At 41.1% G+C, this 20631-nt stretch overlaps 1 protein-coding gene across 3 annotated transcripts in view; it reads right to left on the reverse strand.

The window, feature by feature from the left end:
- The window catches only part of Heatr1 (HEAT repeat containing 1), a 41764-nt gene extending 23743 nt beyond the window's left edge, over positions 1–18021 (reverse strand). Inside the window, exons 1-20 of one of the 3 annotated variants that reach the window (XM_087591139.1) lie at positions 17929–18021; positions 17472–17645; positions 16757–16973; positions 14834–14975; positions 13076–13177; positions 12639–12779; positions 11110–11321; positions 10858–10991; positions 9537–9639; positions 8615–8725; positions 8111–8228; positions 7179–7286; positions 6418–6513; positions 5878–5966; positions 4627–4838; positions 3914–4035; positions 2705–2896; positions 1532–1715; positions 1253–1389; positions 395–587 (exon numbers count right to left, since the gene is read on the reverse strand). In XM_087591139.1, the coding sequence (XP_087447265.1) occupies positions 395–587; positions 1253–1389; positions 1532–1715; positions 2705–2896; positions 3914–4035; positions 4627–4838; positions 5878–5966; positions 6418–6513; positions 7179–7286; positions 8111–8228; positions 8615–8725; positions 9537–9639; positions 10858–10991; positions 11110–11321; positions 12639–12779; positions 13076–13177; positions 14834–14975; positions 16757–16973; positions 17472–17613 (2755 nt within the window). In that variant the 5' untranslated portion in view covers positions 17614–17645; positions 17929–18021. 3 annotated transcript variants of the gene reach the window in all.
- Positions 18022–20631: the final 2610 nt, after the last annotated feature.

Raw genomic sequence — 20631 nt, forward strand, 5'->3', positions numbered from 1 at the left:
TACAAATGAGCCCAGAAAATCTACTGTCACCATGTGCCACCACACCTGGCTTTTTCTTAATTTTTAAATTACATTTTTAATAAATAAATAAAAGCAAGGATATTTTCTGTAACTATATTTGGTAGCGGTGCAATCACCACTGACTGAGTGCAGAGGTCAGAGGACAACTTTGAGGGATCAGTTCTCTCCTTTCACTATGTGGGGACTGGGATTAAATTTAAGTCATAAGGCTTGGTGGCAAGGGCCTTTATCCTTGTCACCATCTCCCCTATAGAATCTTCTATTTTAATAAATCATGTTATCTCTGTACAATCAAGTACACGATTATATGCTACCCTTCCTCGTAAGATGTCTATAATGTACTAATTAAGATAATACATGTGACCCGCCCTACCTGGAGATGCAGGATGTGCCAGGTTTTGTTTACACTGTGTACTCTGAGAAGACAGCATCGCAGAGCCTATGTAAAGAGCTTGAGTCTGCAGCTCCGACTTCACAGTGCAGGGCAGTGGACTTGAAAGACTAGAACCATAGGTCCACAAAATGCAAAAGAACTTGAACAACTGAAGAACATCTTGTAGATGTACCTAATCAAAAGAAAGCAGAACGAAGTGAAGTCTAGTTCTTACTCAGATATGCTGTCCCTAGATCTGTTCATTACTGTACCATAACCACATGGGAGTGATTTAATGAATCACTTCTTCAATATTTGGACTTCAACCTTTAGGATGTCACTGAAGAACGACATTCAAGAAGCCTCACTATAACTTTGCACTTGACAATACTGAACAAAAAAGACACATGCACTAACTAAAGGTCAAGACAAGGGTGGGACCCGGGAAGCTTCACTAAAGCTCTGGAAGGAGTGAGAGATGGCAACCATGCTGAAAGCCGCAGAGACAAGACCACACTGCTTACAGCAAGGAGGCAACAAGGCCCAGAGAGGTCTCGTGAGCGACTGTATTTCCGGAATATCATCTTTGACCACTCAGCCAGTTTTCTCATCTATAAATGCTATTTAAAACACAGAGTTGTTTGGTCTTTGAACACAACTGCTCATCAACAGGGATGCTGCATGCTACTGTATACTCAGCGCGCTGCCTGGCCGTGACTGCCTGCCTGCTCTACAGGGCATGTTTACCAGCACGCACTGTTCAGTGGTGGAAATAGACCTTATTATTAGACTTCAGTAGTAAAATAACCGACACTACCCACAGTGGACAGCAGAATGCCTGGGAGGAGAGCCACATACCTTCACTATGAGCCTCATCAGGACCCTGAAATGCATGGCACCAGAAACCTCCAGCAACATTTCAAAGAGGCCAATGAGCAGGCACAGGTAGTGTCTGCTGTCTTCATCCAGTCGCTCAGGATTCCACCACATGGCACCTGAGGGGACATGGTGACAAAGAGAAGCAATGACAATCCTACACGAGCATGCTGGGAACTGGTCGTTCAAGTGAAGGTGAACCACGTACGGCGCTAAGAACGCAGTGCCTCATCACATTAAAGGCTCATGGCCATGCCTTACCTGTAGGAAAAGACTTTGGAGCCTTCAGTGCAAAAATAAAAGATTTCAGGGAAAATACAAGTAAAACAGAGTCCTCCGTGGCAATCCTCTGGGCACTGTGGAGCTGCTGCACGTAATGCACCCAGAGCTCCTCCGGTAACCCTCTGTTCAGCATCAGTTCCAGATGCCACTCTGAGGGGACTTCCTGAAACACAAATGGAAACAGAAGCTAACTTACCCTCAGAGTAGTTCCAAACAGAGTAGGGAGTGAGCTAACAATTTCTCTCTCACACACACACACAGAGAAGGGGGGAGGGAGGAAGGGACGGAGGGAGGGAGGGAGGGAGGGAGGGAGGAAGGGACGGAGGGAGGGAGGGAGGGAGGGAGGGAGGGAGGGAGGGAGGGAGGGAGGGAGGATGGATGTTGCTACAGCTGAAAAGATACAGTCCTCAGAAAGGGCACTAATAGAGCAATGTGAAACAACCTGCAGCCTACACTGAATAAAACACAACTGTTCTATACTGCTAGCCCCAAAAAAGACAGTCAGACATTAAGAGGGGCTCAGTTGAGCCACTTTTTAACGTTTAAAGAAGTATGCTAACTTCACATAATTTTAGTTAACAATGTCTACAACTAGAATTTATAAAACTCCTGAGAATATACATAAATATGAAGTGTAATTCTCTTAGCAAGTCCTGTAATGAGCAGCCCTTTGAAGTTCAGAAGATAAAAGAAAAATACTGATGCGAACAGCAGATATTAAAACAAGCTTGCTACCTCAAAATGGGGTACTAGGAACTTTATTAACACTGTCAGGGACAACAGTGGGCCACAGACACCTAGACCTACTGAAATACTCAACTATTTTAAATAAATAGGATACACTTTCAATAAATACTAGAACAAGTTTTGTGAGGAAGTGAATCACCAGTAGTTAGGAGAACTTGGGTTATGCACTGATAAAAACAGCAGGAGAAGAGTCAGTTATGACAGAAAACCTTCCAACCTTGGAACCCTGGGATTCAAGTAAAGTTCCTGCAAAAGCATGAGAGCGTCTTATGACACTCGCAGCTACAATTTGGACCAGCGCCTCCCACTCCCCAGCAAGAGTCAGACTCAGCACAGCTTCTGGGCTTCAGTTTTGCTGTGACCATTAGCCCACACTCAACTTTCTGCAGACGCTGCACTCCTTACCACAGCAGTGATGATGCTTTTGAGCTTCTTTATTTTTTTCTGCAACAAACTGAACACTTTTATGGCGAATGGGAAGCAGGTTTCTCTCAAGGATGAACAGCAAGAGACAAGCACAGACACAATCACGTGAAATGCCACCTTCTGCTTCACGGTGTAGGATTCCTTTTCTCCAGCACATACTAAATCTTCCACCTTGAGAAATAAGTATGTTTGATTACTAGTAAGTCATGGCCTTTACAGACCATTTTTCTTTTTAATTTTTTAAAAAGATTTATTTATTATATATAAATATACTGTAGCTGTCTTCAGACACACCAGAAGAAGGCATCAGATCCCATTACAGATGGTTGTAAGCTACCATGTGGTTGCCAAGATTTGAACTCAGGACCTCTGGAAGAGCAGTTGGTGCTCTTTAACCGCTGAGCCATCGCTCGAGCCCCAGAACAAGCTTTCTATCTCAGGCCTATGTAGGTATCGTGTATAAAATAAGAGGACTTTTTAAGATCAGTAAACACTGATTACTAAGTCATTATACACTCTTAGATATTATAATGAACATAAATACACTTGGCATGTTAACACACTTAACCCACAGACCTAAAAATAAAAATCAATAAATCAGACACCTAATACCTTTAAAAAGTTTACTGAAGTACTTTCCTTTAAATTCATTTTGCTATGTTAACAATGAAAAGACTTTAATATTTTAAATATAAATTAGAAAAAAATGAGATTAAAAAGAACAAAGTATTCTCACTAGTTCAAAAAATGATATAAAATATTAAGAATTTCAGATAATCTCTACAACATGCTAAGTTAATCCCAGCACTTGGGAGGCTAAGGCAGGAAGACCAAAAATTCTCGGTCATTTTGGGCTATACAGTGAGTTCTAGGCCAGGTTGAGCTGTAACTCTCAGCTACAGCACCAAGGAAATACACAAAATTGCCATTGTATTTGTTTAAAGCAAAACAGGGTTTAAGAATGAAATAACAGGGGGCTGGGGATTTAGCTCAGTGGTAGAGCGCTTACCTAGGAAGCGCAAGGCCCTGGGTTCGGTCCCCAGCTCCGAAAAAAAGAACCAAAAAAAAAAAAAAAAAAAAAAAAAAGAATGAAATAACAGCAACAATTCAGAAAAGAAGCCGTGTGGAACGGAAGTGGGAGCCTAATAAGCATGAGGAGAAGTGAGAGGGGAGGGACAGCACACATACCAGCTTCAACATTGAAGAGCGGTCTCCTGAACTTAAATTGCTGCCCAGCAACTGAACCATCTTCTGATTTCCCACACCAATTATCTCTCTTGACTTCCTGCTTTTAATAACGTTTTCAAGAGCTGTAAAAAAAAAAAATTAAAAACTCTATCACTTATATCACTGGCATCCCCATAAAGTACTGGGGAAAAGTAACTCATTTAGATAAAATATTTACTAGTTCTCTACAAAGGCTTGCTTTTTATTTTTAATCCAATTTTGAATTTGTCTAGTAGCCGAGCTTCCCTGTCTTAGTAAACTTAGAAACTCTTTTGTTGACATGTAACAGGTATCACTGTGAACAGCAGCGACAGTGGACTCTTAACTGACTCTCTTCTTTATAAGACAGTTATCTGCTTTATAAAGTCGTTTTAGGCCAGCTTGAGTTATAACTCTAGCCATGGCCTCAAAGGAATACACAAAATTACCTTTGTACTTGATTAAAGTAAAACAGCTTTTAAGACTGGAACAACAGGGGCTGGGGATTTAGCTCAGTGGTAGAGCGCTTACCTAGGAAGCACAAGGCCCTGGGTTCGGTCCCCAGCTCCGAAAAAAAAAAAAAAAAAAAAAAAAAAAAAAAAAAAAGACTGGAACAACAGCAAAGAGTGAGGGGGAAAAAACATTGTAGAGCAGAAGTGGACATTTAACAATGACTTTAACACTGACTTTCTTACCTTCTTTCCAACCTCTAAATAGAGGATGCAGGGAACAAATCCCTGATCTTGACAAATGTATAGCCATTTTCGTATCAGGAGACTCTACATCATTATCAATAATGACCATAAAAGGCAGCAACTGGGCAACCACCTGATTTGATAACTGGTCGTTTTTACTCAGTATCTCTTCTCTGACTAGTATGTTTGCTGCTAGCTCCAGCACGCTGTACCTGGAAGACATAAAAGTGCATGTGACTCAGACACATGCTAGCATCTTCAAGTCAGCAAAATTCATCATCACACTGCTCTGGATCAACTGCCAATAGCTTGTCTGGTCTCCTAGTCAAAAATACTGCTCAGAGATCACCAAGATACAACCACAAATCCATTCGAATAAAGGAGTTATCTAGCCAATAACTTTGTCCTGTCAAATACCTTAAAAAGAAACAAAAACAAAAATCAACAAATGAAAAACAAGAAACCTGTAACTGTTACAAAATATATTATCATCGGACATCTCCACTCCACTGGCCAGTAGAGATTCACTCATGTAGCCAAAAAAAAAAAAAAAGCACAGCCCAGAGTGGCTCAGTAAAGAGCACTGCACTGGGTTGTGTTTGCCAACACAATTTAACGAACAGTAGAATACCACTTCTGGGGAATCTGACACCCTCTTCTGGTTCCCAGAGGCACCAGGCATTTACGAGGTGCACATGAATTTATGCAGGAGAAACACCCCCATGCATTGCATTGCATCATACAATAAAACAAATATCCTTTCTGGGAAATGGAGACCTAGTGTTCACTAAGAGTGTGGCCTCTGGTAGATCAACATGCTCCACTGGATGGCCCCACACCAGCACATGGGCAGCACAAACCTAGAGGGTTATAAAGGATGGACATAAGACAACAAAACTGAGAGGAGATGAGGAGGAAAAAGGTGGATCTAGGAGGAACTGGGGTACACATAATCAAAATACCGTGCACCCAAGCATACCTGAGTTCAATTCTCAGACCCATAAGAAGGTGAAAACAGAGGATTCCACAAAACTGTACTCTAACCTCCACGTGTGTGCAGTGGCATATGCACACATATGCACACAGACACACAGACACACAATGAGAAATGTTCTTAAGGCTCTGTTCTACAATCATGAGCAAAGGTCAATCACAAAATTACTGAAGTCATTAGCCAGAAAGGAAGAATAGCAATGTGAACTCGATGAGAACATCGCTAACAAGAGCATGAACACAGAAGCGAACACGTACCACCCCTTATTCTTTGAAAGTTCTGCTCTTTGAAAGAGATTCAGAATGTTTGAAACCGTCTCTTCTACACCAAAGTGTTGTTGAAAACTCTAGAAGAGGAAAAGAATACCATGAGTAAACATTTACTTGCTAAATATTGTAAAGCGTTTCTCAAATGAAACTGAAAAATGATTATTAAGAATTTCTCCCCAGATTCTAATGTAACTTTTTTCTATGAGAACTTTTCTCTTCACTTAGGAGAACAATTTCTCAAAAATTGCTTTCATGACCCAATTTGCCATGGTCATGGGACACCGGCTGTTAACAGAAAGCTCTTACAGCAATATTAAGAACTCACAAAGCATTCTTCCCTTTTGTAGTACTTCCTTATCCAGCAAATTGTGTAGTCCAACTACCCCTTTGAGACTCATGACCAGACTTAAGTCTGTACTCAGCAAAGTAATTCCTAAGCTCCCATTCCTGCCTAAGTCAAGGACCATGTGAGAGGAACAAGAAAGTATTGACAAATAAAACGTGCACATCCACAGAATGCTTACTTACCCCAAAGGCACTCAGAGCCGCTGAAACAACATCCACATTATCATCACCTAACCGAGTTAGAATAGCTTCTTTAATAAAAGTCTCATCAATGCCCTCCTGAGGAAGAGAAAAACAAATCAGATGTTACAACAAAGAAGCTCACAAACTTAGAGACACCTCAGAACACCAGTGCTGAGACCACGGCCACCTCTGAGAGCTCAACAAAATCAGAACCAGGCCATCAACAACAGGCCTTCTGGGACTGGTGACCACTACAGACCTCTTCCAGTCTCACTGAACATAATACTACACTCTAAATACCATCTTTTAATTAGGGAGTTGACCTTAAAAATAGAGAGCCCATAGAGAGATGATAGGTCCTTAGATGGCTCTGGAGGTGAAGGCCTTTGCCAGCAAGCCTGACAACTTAAGTTCAATCTCCCATAGTGGCCCTCTGACCCACAAGTTTTTCTCTGACCTCTGTGCACACACCTGTGTATATATGCATAGGCACCAAATACATACATACATACATACATACATACATACAAACAAACATAAACGTAATTTAAAAATTAACTATAACCTTTAAAATATAACTATAAAAACACAAAACAAAAACTCTGTAAGGCAGATATTTCAAAAAAAATGGTAAAATCTGACTCATCTACAATTATACACTATAAATTCTTTATAGAGACTCCAATTTCTTATTCTAGAATTAGATTTGTTACTTACTATAAGGTGGAAAAAATCAAAAGTAAAAGCTGTTAGGCACAAACCTTTGATGTTTTCATGATATTTTTTAGGTGATTAACAGCCAGAAGTCTCACAGGAGCCAATGGGTGATTCAAACTGAGCATCAGAGAGGTATCAGAATCCTCTAAAAACTGCAGGCCAACATGATTAATGTCATTTAATCTCAGTAACATATAACCAAAAATGAAAACAAAACAACCCACATTGCCCAGTGTATTATACAACAACCATAAATGTAGAAACAGAAAATTACATTCATCTCTAAAACAACCAACACGTATGAGTTAGAGCACACGAAAACATGCATGTTGTACATTGTATGTTCTGTGTACTTGTGTGGGTTCACTTTAAAGTAACTCAGCACTTCTCGTGGATATTTAATTCCAAGTGAAAGTACTAAACTGGTACCTGACTGAGGACAGAACACAACGGAGCTAAATAACAAAGACACGCTCCAGCTTAGGCGACCATGGAATCAGACTAAAAGTGACAGCTACTTGACTGGAAATGCAACGGCACTGAGAGTAATAGCCCAATTTCAAGAGAAAAACTGCATTTCTCTTTAAAATATGTTTTGAAGGTTAATTATAAGAACCTCTGTGTAAACATCAGATTTCTATTGTTTAGGCTTGAATCACCAGACTCAAGATCTAGCATGGTCGTGCTCATGTGACTGCAGGCTCCTGTACTGGTAGATGCACGCCAAGAGGAAAAAGGCATGCCGGGAGCCTGTGAAGCCACCCTGTGGTGACTTAACCAACATCATACGAAATTCCCAATGTTTGCCTGATATTATATTCTTCTCCAATTATGATTCCTGCCCTAGAGCTCTATTTCTAGTAACTATCAAACTGTATAAATTCTCAGTTCTTTGAAGATTCAAAGAGGGAGGGAAGCAGAAAATTACTACCTGACACTCTCCAAATAACCGCACCACCAATTCTTGTCAACATACCTGATACTTCCCTCCACTTGTAGAAAGAGAAATGAACTGGTGGAAAAGCTCCTGTTTTTTAAGGCCTGTAATCTCCTTCAGGTGTTCCTCTAATACAACATCCAACGTTTTGGGGTATCTATGGAGGAGTTACACTTCGTCAGTACTCTTGATAGAGCTGTTAACCACATTCACCCACATGCATAAAACACATGACATTTTAAGTTACGTAGAGTGAAACTTAATTTTAATACATGCTATCCATAAAGGCTAATGTTGACCAAGCTGTCACTATGAAGACAATAAAGTCTCTAGTGTAAAAATATTACACTGTCCACAAACTCTTACGGTCCCTGTTTCCTTTTGTCTTTCAATATATCTCATTATAAACGTACTGTCCCTTTCTGAAAAGGAAAAATAAAAACAAGTAACCATAACCCACTGCTTTAAGACACAGCTTGCAAGTTATTTCTTTGAAGACCAGTCAATAAACAATGAAGATGATATCCACAACACTAAACTTACTTGCTTTCTAAAAGTCTGACGAGTGGAAGAAACTGTTCATTAAGCAAAGCCACTCTATTAGCTTGGGTTTCCTCCTGGGAACTGTATGAAATATATTCTTCAAAAAGACGGCTGCAAAAGAAAGTGGAGCACCAGCAAACACAGGTTATCATTCATGGAATTCCCTGCTATGTGCTAAATGATTTATAAATCACATCTCTAATAATCACACTTTCATAGGAAAGAAATTATATTGATTTTGCTAATGAAAAAACTAGGACATAGAAAATCTTCCAATTTGCCTGAGGTCAAACAAAACAGCAACAATAGTGACCCTTTCTCTGCGAAGAGGAGGGGAGGGCTTTAAGTTTTAAAGGCTGTTCTGATTCCACACTGTAAACTAAGCCTCCGTGAAAACAAATTTCAGGCAGTTCCCTTTCTCACCTAACATAGTGGCAAAAGCAGACCCAGGAGGACTGGCTTCCAGAACTACTACTCTAACTGACGTGGTGTTAGCCAGATCCAACCTGTGTCCACTACTACACTAAAGCATGCTATTCACCATATAGCACTGTCCGCCAACTAGGGAATGAAAGGGGGAGACAGAAATGCCTTTCAGAGAAAAGGAGGAAATAATTTCCACCACACACCCATTCTGGGTGACATTCACTGAGTTTTCAGCTTTGATGTGCTATTTCAGGCACTACAGCCCATTTATTAACAGAACAACTTAGACACTTGTAAACTTAGTTACAACTTATAAGAAAATTTTGCATTTGCATTTTATGCTGTCAACTGTTAGACTCAATACCGACAATTAGTGCAATGATATAAGCATTGCAAAATATGTTAAAAAGCATTCAGAAAAGCACTCCTAAATCCTGAAATGTATACTCACCCATAAATGTGCACATCTATCAGAAGCACGCTAAAACCACCTTACCTAGCCAGTAGGTGGTCTAAGTTGTTCGTCAGTGGTATTTTTGTAAGGATTGCTTCTAAGTGTTTCTTGTAGATCTGACCATCAATCCCTTCAGTTTCTTCTCCTTAATATGTAACAGATGGAAACTGAATTAGGGATATTCTTTTTGACAGGCTCATGATTAAATTTACTTACAGTGAACACCTTTTCTAGTAATAACATATATACTACTATCTAAATTAACCTACTTTCTTTTTATAAAAAGGCTGTTTTATTTATGTGTATGACCATGTACATCGAGCTCATGTACACCAGATGTATGCAGGTGCCTGCAGAGGCCAGCGGACATCTGATCCCCTGGAACTGGAGTCATGGACAACTATGAACTCCCCAATATGGGTGCTGGGTACTTAACCTGGGTCCTCTGCAAGGACAGTAAGCACTCCTAACAGCTAAGGCATCTCTCTAGCCTTCTTTTACTTATATTTGAATATATATTTTCTATTGAGTACGTTACAGTTTTCAGACTGTTTCTGTGTATACTACTCTCATCTGTCTGTCACCTGAAATTCTCCATACTTTCAATAAGTATACTCATGACACGGGTATCAATAAAGTGCAAATATACTGCTTCCTCAGATCACACTGAAAGTTAGTGAGGCTGCTATAACCTAGATTTCTGAAAGTAAATAAGCTAAGCTTTCATGTCAATGCCTCCGGACTAAACCAAGGTTGCCATCTTCTAGAATTTACTGCAATAAAAGCTTGAAGGTAAGATTGGGTCATGTAAACCTTTTTTACATCTGACTCAACATAATTTTAAAAATGCTTTTCTTAGTATCCATCAGATTTAACATAACTTAAAGACTTTTTGTTAGTATTCTCTAAGCAGCAACAGAAGCAAGTATTTACTTTCTTTTCTGTTTATTGAAGTAAAGAGAAATAATGCAAATTAATCATTTTCTTTCATAATTTGGATTTTTATACATGAAATCTTCTTGGCTTACTTCCTAGAAGCTGGATATTTACTGAGAATGAAACACTAGAGACCAGTTAGTATCTAAAAGGGGAAAAAGGTTTACTTGGCCAAATTCTCTCATTCCTTCAGACCCTCCCTATCTAAATAACAGAATCCTGAGAAATTTCTCAGAATAACAGGTTCCCCCTTCAGCAAACCTGCCCCCAACCCTAAAGATTTTTCACTTAATAGAGAGGTTACATAGAAACTACGAAATTAGGAGAAATTTTAAATAGTTAAATAGTTAAAACCTATCAACCAGGTGTCCTAGTTGAAGATAAATGAAACTTGGGAAGCTTTTAGACCCAAATGCAAGCCACATACCTGCAACGTGCTGAACGAGAGAGGCAACCAGATGGGGAAGCATGTAGCACAGAAGAGGACTCACATCGTAGTTTTCGGAGATCCCGTGAAGCAGCCCTATAAGGTCTGGAACACCACACAGGTGAGGAAACGGCCTTTCAAGAAGCAAGCATACACAATAGCAACACATTAGACAGGAGCAGTTGAAAAAGCACACTTACCGAAACGCATTCAAAACAACTTTACTAGCCTCTAGCTATACACAATACATACTTTTTCCCAAGGGTCCCTGGCTTCTGTCGCTGTAGGAGAATTATCAGGCAACCTAATCCATCCTTGACTTGAGAAGGAACCTTGGTCAATGTTTTGATGAGCTGGGATGCCAGTGAGTTCACAAAGGTGTCTTCCATTGTTACTTTGACAGAAATCTGACAGATTATCATGTATGTCGCAGCTCTATAATCTGCTAAAGATGATTTCAACCCCTAAATGTTTTTAAAATATAAAGAAAATGACAAAATTTAGAATTATGTTCTTCTATTTAACTACAACAAATCAGAAATCTCAATATTTGCCCTGCTTTAAATGTTAAACATAGTAAATACACATACTGAAACATTAGTAGCAGGACTGTGTACATTCCTTATGTTTCTATGTATAAGATAAAAAAAAAATTCACAGCACTCAGGGGCTGAGGCAGGATGAACATGGGTTCAAAACCAGTGTGGACCACACAGCAAAAACCTCAAAAAACAGAACAAAAAACCTTAAGGCTGGGGGCTGGAGAGATGGCTCAGCGGTTAAGAGCACTGACTGCTCTTCCAGAGGACCTGAGTTCAAATCCCAGGAACCACATGGTGGCTCACAACCATCTGTTATGAGATCTGATGCCCTCTTCTGGTGTGTCTAAGACAGCTACAGTGTACTCACATATGTAAAATAAATCTTTTCCAAAAAAAAAAAACAAAAAACAAAAAACAAAAAAACAACAAAAAAAAAAAAAAAACGCTACGGCTGGCAGGATGGTTCAGCAAGTAGACACTTGGTATCATGGCTGATGACCTGAGTTCAATCATCAGGGCCCACATGCTACAAGAATAAAACAAGCTCACATATGTTGTCCTCTGGCTTCCACCTCAGTACACACATGTACAGACAAACAAGCAAATGAAAAGGATGAGTGAGCCCTTTAAGAAAAACGTAGTTTTAAAAACACTTTAACAAATAAATACATTGTAAATTTAAAAGAATCTATAAAACCTAATGACGCTAACAGACAATGACTCTTTAGAAGTAGAAAACCAAAGTGTTCACTTCCATTCTTATATGGACACAGGGATGAGACAAGTCTATAGGATTTATGAGAAGGGACCTCCGAAAAGCCTCCTAACTCAGACATCTCAACAAGAGGCAACAAGCTCTGCCCGACCTGTGAGCTCATATCTTTGGAAGAGAGCCCATCTCATCACTCACGGGGGTAAAAACTGTATTGAATTAAAGACAGTAACCTGGGGCCTAGAAGTAAAAGCAGAGCCTCTGCCAAGTGTCTGTGCTAAAAGAACAGGTAAGTGACTGCCTGTGCTCCCAGGACAGTCTGTGACTGAGAAAATAGATCCAGGACACAGTAAGAGCTAACACTAATTACTAGACACTTACTTAAGAACTGACAAGTCTTTTAAACCAAAAGATTGAATCTTACCAACGATTCAAAATAAATTACCAATCTAAAAACACTTATTTCTCCATGAAATTTTCACAAGCAAGAGAATTACTTTATGTATAAAATGATTTATTTGACCAACCTTTTGGATGTATGGAAATAGTTTGGCGACTACATTGTCTGACAGGTTCTCAGCAGCCACTAGAGCAGACACAATGGTGGAGGCATAGAAGGCCAAGAGCACTCTCAGCTGGGCTGAGCTTCCCGGATACTCGGCGAAAGCCTGAAATAGGGATCACAGCACAGGTCAGCTCTTCCGAAGCACTCTGGCTCTTAAGTACCGTACACAACGAGAAAGACTTGCCTGACAAGCTTCCTGACATTTTTGGATAGTTTCTACTTAACAATCACTACAGCTGGAACCTGACAACCAACAGACTCATTTATCTTTGGTGAAAAGACTGACTCTTCACCTGCTCATGCACCCCAAGGAACTTCTAAGGTCCACTGATGTTTCCTTTCTCAGGGTAATCAACCATTTTATGAGTCCACACACTCAACAACACACTCACGGCTCACCTTCACAGATCTGGTCACCAGGCTGCAAATAAAATCCATGAATCCCAGGTCTTTGTAGCAATGGGTGACCAAAGTTCCTCTAGCTAACGGCACTCCAGATTGCTATTGACAAAAGACCAAGCTATTAGAAACAATTGCCAACTGACCATTGCCTCAAGCATCTACCGTAGCATTTGTATACTGTGGCAGGTCAATACAGATACAACCTCTCCTTATAACTGGTGGTGATGAGATTAACACATAAACCCTTAGAAACTCCAAAGAGTAGATAACGAGGAAGGCAAAAGAATTCAGCACAAAGCACTCAGCATGTGCTGTTTATGTACACATTGAACCTCAACTCTGTAGCTCTGCATAATCCTACTCGTAGGATTTGGCTTTTGAGCCAACACACATTGTTCTGTATCCACATCACAAGGTCCTAAGAGCAGAAGACCTGGGCCAACCTGTACTATTACCAGCTGCTATTAACTACTGCTGCACATGGTCTATGAACAAACATTAACACAACAATTAAATGAAGCCTGCAAGGAGCCTTTAGTGAGAGGATGAGGCTTAGATATCCAGAAAGGGTTAGTTTCTAGATAACGGTGAAGTCTGTGAAGACCAGAATGGGCTTGATGTTCTCAGTGCTGGGAAAGGCAGTTTGAACAGCAAGTTTATCACGGATGCAGGTTTTGAACTCCAGTTAGTCCAACTGTTTTACATCCAGTCTTAATTTTTTTTTAATTCAAACCGGGGATTCCTTCCCTCGTTCCTTCCGACTGCTGAGTTCACTGCCGCTGTCATTAGCTCCTGGGAAGGCCAGTGGTCTGTCAGTCCGCTCTCTTTCTCAGCAGCTCCTAGGCCAGTTCCATCAGCAAGCTCACAAGTTCCGCCTATGACATACACCTACTTTCTGCTAGTCTGTGTTGCAGCAGATAGATCCCGCTAGGCCTTCTTCTCAGGTAACTATCCCTTCATTCCAAACACCAACTCGATTTTAACAGTATCCTGATGCTCTTCAAGTTATACTAATCCCTTTAATTTGTGTAAGTATTTTAAGAGTTCCACTTCTTTTGTACCAAAATTACAGATGCAGAGTAGCACTGTACAGAGAATAGGGCTCATATAGTAACGTGTTCACTTCAGGTACAAGAACTCTATCAAGCAGCTGAAATTTTCCGAGTCTGTCCTCTCCTGTATAAAGAATTTATGAGCCTCCATGGGAGTATGATGTAAAATGCACTGTCTAATGTTGGGCACTAAATACACGCTAGGTGGCACTGACAGAGTTTCTGCTAGGAAGTCAATGGCATAGGTACTACTGGACTATCCCAGGATCGTTAAGGGCTTTACTTTTCCCAAACTAAATTAAGTTGAACTCAAAACTCCCCATCCATTCTCCCCTGTTCTGACTGCCAGCTCCACCATCTGTCATTAGCAATTGGTGCGGGCGGATCTGTGAGTTTGAGGTCAGTCTGGTCTACATAGTGAGTTGCAGCCTACTCAGTGCCACATAGAAACACTTTCCCAAAAAAATGAAAGTTCATAACCAGCTTTAGATATATAGTGAGACCCTACCCCCACAAGCAACTAAGGAGGGACGAAGTGGGTCACTCTTGAGTTGAGGCCAGCCAGAACCTCACAGGGAGTCTCTACCTCAAAACAAAACAACAACAAAAGCAAACCCCACAAAACCAAACCAAATCATAAAACCGTAATCATGACTTATAATAATTATGTCACAAATGAGTATGTCATTAAACACAATGTTACCTTAACAGGAAACAGCCAAAACCATTTGTTTTTCGGATTACCAATTTTTAGAAGCTGTATCACACGCACAAATACCCGTGTCTCATGGTATGGCAGAACACAAGCGATGAGACTGTCTGGATTGTAAAGATGGATGTGGAACCTAAGAAAAATATGAAACCATTAAAATACAAAATTCAAAAGTACAAAATATAAAATTCACAGGTCCTTCTTTTTTCTTTTTCATTTCTTCTGACAAAGTATCACTGGATGGCCCTGTCTGTATGGAACTTGCTATGCAGACAAGTCCAGGGCACCTCAAACTCACAGATACCCTGCCTCTGCTTCCCAAGAGTTTATCAACACATCTGGCAGGTTCACTTTTCTAAAAGGTCCAAAATCTGCCTTGATGAAATACAAAGTATCAATCAAAATAGATGAAGACAAGAAGCCCTCCATTTTGCATTCCAGTTTGAGTCAACATGGTTCAATCAATTCGGAGCAATAACATTTTGAATGTTCAGTATCAAAATGTATACCCTGTTCACTTTCTTTCAACTTTAATGAAACTGTGTGGGCATCACTAAGACACAGCAATAACCACTGAGCTTATCTGTGCTCCAGTCACCTTCTACAGCTTTCCTAACTACTATGTTTCCAAAACCAAGGGGTTTTTTTTGGGGGGGGGCAGTTGGGGGTTGTAGGGATTGGTTTTTTTCAAGTCAGGGTTTCTCTATGCAGCCCTGGATGTCGTGGATCTAGCTTTATAGATCAGTCTGGCCTTGAACTCAGAGAGCTCCACCTGCCTCTGCCTCCCAAGCACTGGAACTAAAGGTGTGAGCCACCATACCCAGCAAAAATCAAAAGACTAATAAAATCACATTAATTTATCCAGATAGAAAAATGACAACACATATATTTTGTATATGAACTTGAAAATGTCAGTTCTTCTATGCTAAGAACATTAAGAAAGATTCTCCTATTCTCTTGCATGTACTTAAAGAAAAAAGATTATATACAGTGCCTATACAAGCATGTGCACCTCATGCACACACTTGCCCACAAAGGTCAGAGGGCACTGGATCTTCTAGATCTGGAGTTACAGATAGCTCTAAGTGTCCCCTGACACTTGAGGGGCCCTCCTCAAGAACAGTAAGCACTCTTCACCATGAGCAATCTCTTAAACTCCTACATGTACCTTAGTAGTAGCAGACCTTGCCTTCTATCTACTTTATACAGGTTTTGGTATTAACTAAGACACTACTTAAATGAAGTTTTCCTCAACAAACCTTGGCATAGCTACCTCTCTAAATCTTGTGTAAAACATTAAGGTATTTATTTAAAAGACATATAGTGAGTTCCAGGCCAGCCAGGCCAAAAAACAAAGTACGTTAAAAATCAGCTTGAGCCAGGTGGTGGTGGTGCAAGCCTTTAATCCCAACACTCTGGAGGCAGAGGCAGGTAGATCTCTGGGTGTGAGGCCAGGCTGGTGTACACAATGAGTTCCAGGGCAGCCAGGGCTACACAGAGAAACCCTGTCTCCAAAAACAAAGCATTCAACAAACAAAAAGCATCATCAGCAACAAATGAGGGCTGTATAATGTATGAGACCCTATCCCTGAAACAAAGCTAGCCAAAGACCATGACATACTTTCCAGCACTCGGGGAAGAAAGCGGCAGATCTCTGTGAGTTCGAGGTCAGCCAGAGATACACGGTGAGACCCTGTCTCAAAAATCAAACAAACCCCTCAGACTCCAAACACACCAAATGGGAACGAATGACACCTTATTCAAGATCAGCATGGTTAATATAATATGATATGTTATATGATATGATAAAATAATATGTTTACCTGACATTCTAGACATCAATTAACCTTCAAAGTCTGTTAAAGTTAACAATATAGCTTAACAAGTGTTTGTAACTACTTAAGTTTTAGCTACCTGTGAATCAGCCATTCCAGACACTTCTGTGCTGGCTTAAGGAGGAAATAAGGAGACAAGTGAAGGAGGAACAGTGAAATGTTTTCATCCAGCTGCTTGTTCACTGCTTTGGTCTGGACGCTGCGCTCCAAGGTTTTTGCTAGCTGGCTGAACAAAGGTGCTTCAAACTGTTCAAAGGCAGGGTCAATTCCAAGAAGTTCCTCCAGGCCAGTGCATCCTAGGAGCAGAGTCACTTATAACTTCTCTGTAAGCAAACTCAACAGGTAGTCTTCTACAGTCTTCCTCACCCCTAAGTTCATGAGCTCTGTTATAACGTGTAATGCACTCCCAAACATTGGCTTTAGTTGTTAATATATAGGATAAATCTCATCCCACTCATCAGGAGAAGAGAAAGTACTTCATGACAAGAACTCCACTCTGACCCCTTCTTTTTAGTCCTTAATAGAACTACGCCTAGTTCTGAAAGTCTCCTCTCACACCGCAGTCATTGGTTTCTTTACTTTTCTTCCTTTTTAAATATAGTTGATTTGTGAAATTCCAGATACTATTACTTATAAATACATTCAAGCATCTAGCAAGATTGGTGTTTTTCCCCGTTTAACAAGATAAATCAAACCCCGCACTGCTCGGGGAAAAAAACCAGACAAGAAAATACAGAACACTCCACCACCAATATCATTGCTCCAGGAGCTTTGCTAAGTGAAAGGGTGCTCACCGATGGCAAAGGCGGTGTCCCTGTCGATTGTGGCCGCTTCTTTGGGGTCAAATAATAGAGAGGCAACTTCACGTCTAGATAGAAGGCTGGAATCAGTCTGAGGGAGGGCGAGTCGCTGGAGTTGCTGAGCTAAGGACGTCATGTTGCACGGAGGCGGATGTCTCAAAACGCCGGCTAAGAAAAAACAGCGTGAAAATTTCTTGCGAAACTTCAAGCGGCTTAATTGACGGCAGCACCGGCCTCATGTACTGATAATGCGGCGTTCAGTACTTTCGAGGACACAGAAATCTCCTTTCCAGCCACTCCAGGACCCACGAAGCTCAAACACCACAGCATTTGCATTGACTACACCTCGGCAGCACCAGCTTTCCCCAGCCCTGGACCATGGTCTCAAGGCCCACCCTGGCCTCCCGTCCCAAGACACGATCGCGCCTAGCCGCACCGTGTTCCTCCTCACCCCGAACTAGGAATATCAGCAGGATTCGACAGCTAACAACTTCTTAGAGGAGCTCCCACATGGTGCCGGCACTGTCCCGGAACTCTAAAGCACGCCTCATAGGAACTTCCGGCTTCCAACTACGGCAAGAGAAAAGGGACATCTTAGTAGGAAATGCGTTACAACAGCCCCGCCTCCCTGACACTAAGTTCCGCCTATTCTTCAAGCCAGTCATTTAATTCCCCACTCACTTTCCCCTCCACGTGCTTGACCCTCAAAGCCCCGCCCTCCGCTTGCGCATCCCTTTAAGCTCCGCCTTCCATCCGCACCTCTTTCCAAACCCCACACTTATTCCTCGCCCCTCTTTTAAGCCCCACCCCTCACGGAAACCTCTAAACCACGCCCATAGCCCCTCCTTCTTGGAGTTCCTTTTCAGAAAGTCGCCTATAAGACTCGCCTCTTTCGGAGCCCCGCCCCCTCCAGTCCTTGGTACTTAAGCTCGCCTCTTTGGGTTCCTTGTATGTGCCCTCAGGCTTATGTTTGGGATTCAGTTTCTGCAGTCGTCTTTTGGAGCTTTATGGGTGTGTAGCAGGGATGGTTCATTCACGGGAAACTTCCACAGCCAGCGAGGGGCTGAAACAAGGGAAGCCGCGTTTCTAATCATGTGCTACACACTTGGCGTGAGCTGCAGACCCTAGTGCAATCTGGTTGCTTTGTTAAGTACAAACACGCTGCACGCAGCTAATGACAACCTTATCACTTTTGCTTTGTCTGCATTCCTAGGGAGTTCATATTTCTTATTAATTCTTATTTCTTTTATTAATTATTATTATTATTATTATTTGAAACATGACATTTTAATTTTTAAGTGAAAATAGCTTTTTTTTTCAAGATGAGAGGTGGGGGCTCACTCCTTTAATTCCAGCACAAGGGCGGCAGAGGCAGTCGGATCTGGGTTCGAGGCAGGACATCCAGAGCTGCACAGAGAAACCTTGTCTAGAAAACAAAAACAAACAAACGAAAATCAAAATTACACAAAAAATTATTTTCATAGTCTTGTTACAGTTTTCTTCCACAGCTCTTTCCAGATCCTCCAACACTTCCCCATGCACCCAAATCCACACTGTTTTTTCTTTTTCTTGTTAGAATGCAAACATGATGATGATGATAGGTAAAATAAAAACAAACAAATCATAATAGGAGAAAACAAAGAAACAGAAGAAAAAAGAGTCAAAGCTCAAGAAACACATATAGACACAGACACACACACACAGAAAATCTTATAAAAATACAAAATCAGAAACAGAAATATATATGCCAAAGACCTATAAGGGCTGGGGGGGGGAGCTCTGGCAAAGAATTATGAGGCAGGGGTTGGGGATTTAGCTCAGTGGTAGAGCACTTGCCTACCAAGCACAAGGCCCTGGGTTTGGTCCCCAGCTCCGAAAAAAAGAAAAAAGAAAAAAAAAAGAGTTATGAGGCAAAGAACCTCCAAAAAATGCTACAGAGTTCATTTTGTGTTGTCCATATGCTAATTGGGCCTGGAACATGGCCTTAGGTTTGTGCAGTGGGTTAGCTCCTTTGGAGAAAACTGATTTGTCAGTGATTATCAATGGGAGATAGCTTCTGGGTAAGGGGCTCTCTCAGAGCTGGAAGTCCATCTGGCCCAGACCCAGGCCGGCACTGTGTGCTGCCAGTCTCTTCTACTGAGTTTGGAAGGCCTTGTTTCCTTGGTGTCCTCCACCCCCACTTACTATCTTTTGCCCTCTTCTCCTACCTTCCCTTTTGGCTTCCTTTTTTGCCTTCCTAAGGAGAAGGTTTAGATGGAGACCTCATATTTAAGACTGAGCAACTGAGGTCTCTCACTCTCTACACATTGCCCAGCTGTGTTGCGGGTCTCTGTATTTGCTCTCTTCTGCTACTGGAGGAAGTTTCTCTGAGGGCAGCTAAGCAAGAGGAGCTGATCTGAGTATAGCAGAATGTCTTTAAGAGTCATGGGGGTAGGAGAGATGACTCAGCGGTTAAGAGCACTGATAGTTACTCTTCCAAAGGTCCTGAGTCCAATTCCCAGCAACCACATGGTGTCTCACAACCATCTGTAATGGGATCTGATGCCCTCTTCTGGTGTGTCTGAAGACAGCAACAGTGTATTCATATAAATAAAATAAATAAACCTTTAAAAACGAGTCATATATGTGTGTATTTAAGAGTTATATATATTTAAGATATATTTATTTAATATATTGATATTATATCATATATATATACATATATATATATCAATAAATGAACAATAGTAGTTGGGTTTTCCTTAGTTCCCTAGCCTATCTGGTCTCAGATTCTTGGTCACTGAGGAATGTAAGGCAGACAGGTCACTATTATAGATCAAAGGTTTGGTGACTAGATTGGTTTTACCTTTTTCCTCTTGCATGAAGAGCACCCTCCAGGACCATGAACACTAGTCAGTAGATGTGAAGGCTCTGTGTAGGCACCAGCTTGACCTCTCCACTTTCAATGAGTCGTGTAAATGTCTTCAGCAGTACGACCTTACAGTCAGTTTGTGGAGAGCAATCAACAGCTTCGTCAATAGCCTGGGTTGTTTGGGACTTCCTATGGGGCCCCCTTGGCTAACAACTCAGTTAGATGTAACCCTTTCCTGGAACTGGAGACTTCATCTGGTAATGAAAGATGTCCAGTTGGGGCTCCATTTCCCCATTATTTGGG

The sequence above is a fragment of the Rattus norvegicus genome, chromosome 17 (assembly GCF_021556685.1).
Source record: "Rattus norvegicus strain SHRSP/BbbUtx chromosome 17, alternate assembly SHRSP_T2T, whole genome shotgun sequence".
Classification (NCBI taxonomy): domain Eukaryota; kingdom Metazoa; phylum Chordata; class Mammalia; order Rodentia; family Muridae; genus Rattus; species Rattus norvegicus.